Here is a 9,349-nt window from a genome sequence, read left to right as displayed (position 1 = left end):
TCAAGCGATTCTCCTGCCTCAGCCTCCCGAGTAGCTGGGATTACAGGTGTGAGCCACTGTGCCTGGCTGCTTTGTCCATTTTTAATAACATACTTACTGTATATTATTTCTTTGAACTGATATGTTCTATCCCTGTGAAGTTGCTTGCTTTTGTCAATTTCTATGACTTATAATAATGTTTCTAAAAAACATGAAGATTTCATATACATTTTTCACCGAGGAAATTTGATAGTATTGAAAAGTGAAATGTGTAGACTCCTTTATGATGAGTATGATTTTAACAACCTCTATTGATTAATATAATTTAATATCTTTGTCTCAGAGAAATTAAACTCTGTTGTAGAGTCCAAATATTTATAGGTAAATGCTATCCTATATGCTTGCTGATAAAAGTAAACATAGAAATCTTTCTACAATTAGACTGTGAATGGGGAGGAGAAAGAGCGAGGGTAGCCTTACCCATTTTGTTCTCCAATTTCCCACTCATCCTTAAGCCCTAGTTACAACGTCTTGTGTTAAGGGAAATCTCCCTAACCACCAAAGAGTAGGATAAATCTAATGGTACTTTATATTTCATTTTAGTAGCCCTTATCACAATTATAAATATTTGTTTAATGTCTATCTTCTCTAATAGATGATAAATTTCATGATGACCAGGACTTTATCTGTCTTTCTCTCTTAGTATTTTTGATTTTTAATAATTGTACATAGTTAAGGTGTCCAACAGGATGTTTCAATATACATAAACATAGTGACATGATTGGTGTAGTCAGACAAATTAGCATATCTATCTCCTCGCAGAGTTACCTTTTGTGTGTATGTGCTAAGAGCTCCTGGAATCTACTCTCAGCAGATTTCCAGTATGAATTGCAATGTTATTAACTGTAATCACCATGCTGTACATTAGATCTCCAGACCTGTTCATCCTACATAACTGCTGCTGCGTGTCACGTTTTAACTAGTAAACACTGTAAAGCCCAATAAATAAGCCGGCCTCCCAAAGTGCTGTAATCCCAGCACTTTGGGAGGCCGAGGCAGGCGGATCACCTGAGGTCCAGGAGTTCGAGGCCAGCCTGGCCAACATGGTAAAAACTATCTCTTAAAAAAAAAAGTAGCTGGGCATTGGTTTGTACCTGTAGTACCAGCTACTTGAGAGGCTGAGGTGGGAGGATCACGTGAGCTGGGAGGCAGAGGTTGCAGTAAGCCAAGATCATGCCATTGTACTCCAACCTGGGTAACAAAGATCCCTTCTCAAAAAAAAAAAAAAAAAAAAAAAAAAGCCCAATGAATAATGGTGGGTGGACTCTTCCCATCTTGAGATTGTAACCTTGTCTTTTAGATTCCCATCTTCCCATTGTAACCTTTTCCTTTTTCCTGCAGTTGGAGGATCCTGCTATTAGATGGCAAATGGCTCTTTACAAAGACTTACCAAACAGGACTGATGATACCTCAGATCCAGAGAAGACGGTAGAAAGAGTATTGGATATAGCAAATGTGCTTTTTCATCTTGAACAGGTCAGGCTTTGTGTCAATTCAGTCATATTTGCCTTAGCCACATACAAATATTTTAAAAAGAGAATGTGTGTTGATTTGTTAACTATGACCCAAAAAACATATATGTTCAGCATATTCGTTCTAAAGAATAAGAGTCAGGTGTGCTTAGCATTTCATGAAGACAATTTCTAAGCTTATAATTCTTGTAGCAATATATAGATTATATATTTTGGGAGATCCTGGCCTTTGTTTTATTGCCTTTTTTCAAATATTTCTAAAAATATTAGGATTATATATTTAAAGTATTCTAACCAAAAAATTCAGGAGTTACATCTGATTTCAAATACTTTAGGCGTACTTCATTTTTTATTATTGCTCATAAAAACATGTATGAGATATTATCTTTTATTGGTTTAATATTTGAAATATTTTCTTTTTTGTCACTTGTTTAACCTTGCCTTTTATTAGGTATATTTTTGAGCTAATTTTCTCTGAAATCAGGAACAAATTACACTTAGAGAAGAACAATGCGTTGATAGATATTAAAATCATGTAAGAAAAGTGTTTTTATAAATTTTTTCAGTTGTGTCCTACTTTACAAAGCTGAGTTTGATATTCTTATTCATTACCTTTGCACAAGAATGTGTAAAACAAGAATACTTGAAACATTATCAATCAGAGGGTCATATTTTTATAGAAGGGATCGCCTGGCTTAGGTAAAATATCTGCAACACAGAGATATATTATCTATTTCTCATCAAGTCCATTCAGCAAAATAATCACATAGTGAAGAAGCTCATTGTAATCTGACCATTGATCTGTCAGGGCTCTTATGACAGATCATACTGTTGATGACTTGGTTATTTTATACCAAATATGAAATAATAATAAGAGGTCGTATGCCATTTCAGGAACTTTGCCACCTAAATACGTGTGTGTGTGTGTGTGTATGTGTGTGTGTGTGTGTCTGTGTGTATGATTTTGTATTGCCTTTAGCCATATTTGGACATATTATCATAGCAGTAATAAACATTTTGCTTGTATTCCTATTTTATATTATCTGAACCCTCACCCTTGCCCTGGACAGTTTAATAATGCAAAGATATCGTCTAATATAGTATCCTTTAATTTCCTTCTTGCTTACTCAGATACCCTCCCCCAAACGTTAATAATTTCTCTATTGCCATGCAATTTATCACTACACTTGATGAGATTAAAGTCACTAGGATACCCTTAGGCCTTATGGCTATTAACATATATTTACAGTATCTAATGCCTTGGAACTAATACTTTCCCCAGAATAACTTACATAATATTTTCATGAAATATTAAATACAAATTATCATCAATCAGCAGATGACAAGACTTGTAATGAAATTTTAAGGGATTTATATACAGTCATGGAGTTATATCTCCAGAATTATATATATATTTTTAAGATTATTAAAGGTTAATTAAACGGCTACAAGAGGACCGCGTTACTCTACCATCAGTTTTTAATTCTTCCTAGTGTTTATACATATATGTAGATTTGCTTGAATAAATTCTAGATACATTAAATGAAGCTTATTGAAATCTGATTCTATTTTATTATATTCCCATATATTCATAAATATATCCAATCATGATGAATGATGGCACTTCTCAAATGAGATTCACTTTTCTAAGTATCCATTTATGCCTTGGATGTTTATGGAGTGCCCTGTCCTAGGGCAGCCTTAGCCCCACCAGTTCTGGAGGACTGAGTGCTGTAACAGAGGAAACAGACACGTAAGCAGATAAATATGCGATGATACGGAGGTGTTAGGATATAAAATGTGCTGAAGAAAGCATAGGAGCAACTCAAACTTAATGTAGATATGAACTAGGTAATCCCTGTATAAATCTTACGGTAGGAATTATCTAGAAAAAGATGGGAGGATCAGAGTTTATCAAACTGTTAAGAATATGGCAAGATTGGTTTATCATGAGAGGAGGGTTTTGAGTAAAAAGAAATTGTCGATTATCAAAAATAAAAAGCAGTGGGAGATATCCGTGTGTTTAATTTATGCCTTTACTATCCCCATGCTAATGATAACATGTAACTGAGTCACAGAGGAGCGTGTAAAGAATATTTTAACTTGCAAAACCCAGTGTAAAACCCAGTGTAGGTGGACAGGAAACACTTGTTGATTTAATTTATCTCAAGTATCAGCGGCCTGTTTTAGATGTATATTTTGTGTTGTATATCTGGTAATGTTTCTTATGAGAGTAGGTTTTCTCCACTGAATTTTCTAATAATCAAATTCTAGCCAAGCTAACACATCAGCACCTCAAGACATTCAGACAGAGTTACAAGATACATCTTGGTGTTCGCCTTTGGATCACATATCTTACAGATAACTATTATAATTGATTTAGAGGAAAGCACACTGTTTTAGGTATTTCCTGAAATACTTGAATAGGCAGGTAATAAATGCCTGCCAAATGATAAGCTTCCTGGTGGCAGGAACCCTTTCTGTTGTGATGTTTACTGTATCATAAATGCCTTAGGAACTTAATATATGTTTGTTGACTGTCACCCATGCCGACCATAATGCTGTAATTCCTGCAAAAAGTCATCATCTACAGACTGGGATCTCAAAGTGGAAATTTAAATTGAAACATGTTGGGTCTCATTGAAAACTATTGCCCTTGATTGCTTTTACTTTGATGTTAAGGCATAACATTGATTTATTTCACTTGACACAAGCATCAAGAAGATAATTGAAGTGGATAATTGTCAAAACGTGTTTATTGATCCTAGAGAGGGAAGAGCATCACAGAAATAAGTGCTTTTCCATTAAACATGTTGCTTTGTTAAAATTTCTAAACCATTGCAGCCCAAACATTTTAAATGTTTACTTCAGACATTATTACAATCATTTTTGACTCTTTACTGCAAAGAATAATAAATGTAGTTTTACTTTTTTAGCTAACATAACATTTTTATTTCTTTCAGAAGTCTAAACGTGTGGGTCGGAGACATTACTGTCTGGGAAGTACTGTGCTCAATGGCCTAGAGATTACTAATTAATTTAGGTTTATATGTTGGGATTTTTTCTTTCTAATACAATTAATCTCTTTCTTCTCTTGGAGTTCCAAACACTATTAGTTATATAAATAACTTGCTTGCATCATTTATTGCAACTTTTGAATTTATATTTGTCCCTCTCTAACAAAATATTTACATATTTTAACATTTTTACCAAATTTACTCACTCCTAATACTGTGTGCACAAAGCATTGTCTTCTTCTCTTTATCCTGTTATATTAAAGAATAGTAGAATTTTTATTAACTGTCTCTATTTGTGTTTATTACTTTAGCTCTTAATAAAATTACAGTTACAATGGATACATAAATAAGAATGAGGTAATATTTTCTGTAGGCAGAAAATATGTATTAGAATCATAAAGAACCAAAGAAAATTTTGAGAAGGAGATAAAATGATTTTACCTGGAATGATTTTCTATTTCTTTGATTTTAGAGATGACATAGCTTGGAAGTACACAGTATTGGGAAAATGTGATATTCTTACTAAGGGAATTATATAGCATTTGCAATTATCTAAACTTTATCTCTGGGTAACTTTTAGGATATGGACTTCTCCATGATAATCTTAAGGTACTTTTGGAATTGGAATTCCAAATATAGGTTACTTAAGAGGGGCAACTGTTTAATACTATATTTTTGAAGATAGTTTGGGGTATAAATAGTTATTTATTTTTGAAGGTAGTTTGGGGTGTAAATATTTATTTGTGTCATTCTACCTCAGGTGGAACATCCTCAGAGATCTAAAAAGGCTGTATGGCATAAACTACTCTCTAAGCAGAGGAAAAGGGCTGTTGTCGCCTGCTTCCGGATGGCCCCCTTATATAATCTGCCAAGGTCAGAATTATTTTATTTTTTATAATAGATCAATGTTATTTTTTCCTAATAAGTGACAGGTGTTTAGAATCTACCTTAATAGGGGTACAATAGTCCAAGAGAAGGATGGAAAAGCTTTATTTATTCTTCTACGTAAAACTTGACTAATTTTGTTGGATATTTTCAGAGAACTGTGGTCTATAATGTAATTACTAAATGATGCTTACTGAGGAATATCTGCTCACATATGTGAGGCAAGAGAGAGTCATTAGGAGATCATTCTTTGGCCTGGATTTGAATCAGACCATGATTTCAATCATTCTTTGGCATCAGACTTGTCTTGGTTTGAATTCTGACCTCCCAACTTCCCTGCCCCATGACATTGGTCGTTATTGACTGACTTTCTTTACAATTTTCTCATCTGTATCATAATGGGATCAGCCTCATAGAGTTGTTCAGATTATTTAATGGGTTGATGTATACAGAGTGCTTAGAAGTGAGATAATAAGTTTATGTCATGATAAATGTTAGTCATTATTATTATTTTTGTAATTATTAGCATTTGGGGAAAAGAAGTGACCTACTGGGAATAACGTAAAAAGATTTGACAGGCCCGTCAACCTTCTCTTAGACATAGAGCAGACATACTTAATAGAGAGGTAGTCTGGTACATTCAAGTCTGACTGAGGTGGTCCGGGGTACCATTTCAGCCACCTTATAGTTTTCCTGAGAAACTATGCTCTTTCCCACTCTGAACTTTATACAAATTGCATCATTTCTATGTCTCGTAAACAGGACTCAGCTCAGCTACATCTCTTTTGTGGAACATCTCTGACCAAGCCATGCCCTTCTACTCCTTGCACATCATACCACTTTCCTACAGTATTAAGGCTACCTGTCTCTTTGATTCAGACTTTGAGATTCCGTACTAGTTTTGTTCCGTTTTCTTAGCACCTAGAACAGTGACTTGTACATTGACATTCAGTAAGAGTTTGAGTGAATGTGTAAGGCAAAGAAAAAAAAAGAAACAGAAGCAAAGCAAACAGATGAAACATCATACTTTTCCCTTTTGCTGAGACAGTTGTATTTCTTGCTATCATGTCACACTCACTGGGTCTAAAATGTATTAGCATCCTCCTCAAATGTGCTACTTCTCAATTCTCTGACTCAATTATGCTGTCACCTTTTGATCAATAGAATATTAACCTTGATATCTAGAACCAGAAATACCATTTGACCCAGCAATCCTATTACTGGGTATATACCCAAAGGATTATAAATCATTCTACTATAAAGACACATGCACATGTATGTTAATTGCAGCACTGTTCACAATAGTAAAGACTTGGAACCAACCCAAATGCCCATCAATGATAGACTGGATAAAGAAAATGTGGCACATATACACCATGGAATACTATGCAGCCATAAAAAAAGAATGAGTTCTTGTCCCTTGCAGGGACATGGTTAAAGCTGGAAACCATCATTCTCAGCAAACTAACACAGGAATAGAAAATAAAATACCACATGTTGTCACTCATAAGTGGGAGTTGAACAGTGAGAACACATGGATACAGGGAGGGGAACATCACACACTGGGGCCTGTCGGGGGGTGGGGGGCAATGGGAGGGAGAGTATTAAGACAAATACGTAATGCATGTGGGGCTTAAAACCTAGAAGATGGGTTTGATAGGTGCAGCCAAACCACCATGGCACATGTATACCTATGTAACAAACCTGCACGTTCTATACATGTATCCCAGAACTTAATGAAAGAAAAAAAAAAAAATATTAACTTTGAATTCACATTATCATTTCTTTTTAGTTACTCCTATACTGTCATTGCCCAGATTTAATCAGTTTCCCTTTGAACTACTTCACATTCCCATCCTTCCCTCCATCACCACCTCTTCAAGTCACTTGTTCCTTGACTCATATCAAGTTGATGGCAGTGGTTTCTGAGTTAGTTTCTGTGATGTCATAGAGTTCTTCAGTCTTCTCCAAAATGTCATTTTCAAAACGGTATCGTTTATTCCAATGGTTCCCCAACCTGGTGCTTTTAAGAAATACACGTAAACTCATTTAAAAAGTATTCAGGCCTCAACTTATTAATTAGAATTTCAATGAGAGCCCAGCATGTGCTACTTAAAAGCTACACAGGTGACTCTAATAAACCAAAAAGGCTGAGTCCGTGCTTTGGCATGCCTCTCTCATGTACAAGAATGTCTGCTGATTTCTAGCAGTTCTGACTGCATTGGTAGTTGCCCTCTCTGGTTTTCAAGGCCCTTCACAAACCTATCTAACCGTTAGGTCTCATGAGCCCTTAACCCAGTTTGCTATCATAAAGCTCAGCTTTCTCCTCTCCTGCAATGGCACCATCTCTCGTTCTCTCACATCTGTTGTTGTTTTATGATGCTCCCTTCATGACATTCTTTTATTCTTGCTTGCATTGACATCTTATCCACATCGCTTACTACATCGTGAATTTCACTGATTCTTCTCGTCTTCACTGGTCTTTTTTCATAGGCGGCCATTTATGATCAGTAGTGCAGGGTTTAATCTTTGAATATGTACTCCCATAATGTTAACTCAATAGCTTTTGTTTTGGAATCCTCAGGGCCATCCATTTGTTTTTAATGTTTGCTTAAACAGAGACTAACTTCTCTATTGACACTGATTACATTGCTTATTGAGAGACATGTTATATAACAATAGTCATCATTTAATGAACATCTAACGGATGTGATTTAACATCGTTTATCTCATTGTAAGGCTTACAAAACTGAAATGTGGTTGGAGTTATCCTACTTTTATAAAGGAATAAACTGAAATTTGGGAAAGTTGAATCACTTGACCAACGTTACAGAGCTTGGAAATGACTGAGCCAGGATTTAAATGCGAGTCACCGTGTGCTCTGAGACACCTTGCTCTGTTTGCTGCAAGAAGCATTGTCTTTCAGAAGGAAAATCAAGAATAGGGAATTTATTTTTATTTTACAATTTTAGTGCACAGATAATCTAGTAGTAAAGCACTACTCGATACAATTTCAACTTATTTTCTAAACTCCCCTTTTTCTGAAATTGTGCTTACCTTTTAGGCATCGGGCTGTCAATCTCTTTCTTCAGGGATATGAAAAGTCTTGGATTGAAACAGAAGAACATTACTTTGAAGATAAACTGATAGAAGATTTAGCAGTATGTTTTTAAAGGGGTTCTGAGAGGAAAGAGGGTCTGGGCTTGGTGCAGCAATGTTGGTGTGAGCAGTCATTATATAACATTGAAGGAAAAAAATATCATGACAGTATATGGGCATTAGGAAACTTGTAAATCTTAATTGTTGCTGCATTCAATGCTTATGGGAAAATGTGCTCTTGTGATTTCCAAGAGATCTCATCAACATCAAGGGGTTGAGAATTTAAAATGAATAATATAAGTGTATTATTAATTAAACCCGATTTACTCATTCTTTTAAATTCCTTCTCAAAGCACCTATAAACACCTGAGAACCAGGATAAACTATAAAAGACTGAACTGTAAAGAAGTTGTCCACCAAAATTAAGTAGAAGGTGAACAAAAAGTTGCTGGTTTTTAAAAATCAACAGGGCAGAGAATGATAGACTGAACACAGGAGAGGTGGAAGGCATGGTAAATGTGGAACATGAGAAATAGAATTTTCACCCGACCGTGCTGATAAAGAGCTTGTGTACTGAGAGTTCAGCACAGAACAGCGGTCAATATCATCTGTTCTAAGTGATGGACCCATTTAAATATCTGACAAAAGCCATCTTCTCAAGAAAATTTACAAGCCATCTCAAAACTTGGCAGACTAGTCAGAGGCTTCATGATTCTCAAGAGTAAAGACATCTTGTCCAAAAGCTATTTTTTAACTTACAGATTATTAGGGAATAGAATGGATAAACTAATCTAATTCTTAAAAGCCTAATCTTGATTGTCCCTATATTTTAAAATG

The 9,349-nt window shown here is 35.2% G+C and overlaps 1 protein-coding gene across 1 annotated transcript in view; it reads left to right on the top strand.

The window, feature by feature from the left end:
* RYR2 (ryanodine receptor 2 (cardiac)) overlaps positions 1 to 9,349 on the top strand; it is a 620,934-nt gene that overhangs the window by 499,205 nt on the left and 112,380 nt on the right. Inside the window, 4 exon segments of the mRNA XM_011976391.1 lie at positions 1,381 to 1,515; positions 4,475 to 4,519; positions 5,289 to 5,401; positions 8,478 to 8,574. Of these exon segments, the coding sequence (XP_011831781.1) occupies positions 1,381 to 1,515; positions 4,475 to 4,519; positions 5,289 to 5,401; positions 8,478 to 8,574 (390 nt within the window).

Source organism: Mandrillus leucophaeus, unplaced genomic scaffold, assembly GCF_000951045.1.
Source record: "Mandrillus leucophaeus isolate KB7577 unplaced genomic scaffold, Mleu.le_1.0 Scaffold165, whole genome shotgun sequence".
Lineage (NCBI taxonomy): Eukaryota > Metazoa > Chordata > Mammalia > Primates > Cercopithecidae > Mandrillus > Mandrillus leucophaeus.
This window is presented reverse-complemented; position numbering and strand designations above follow the sequence as displayed.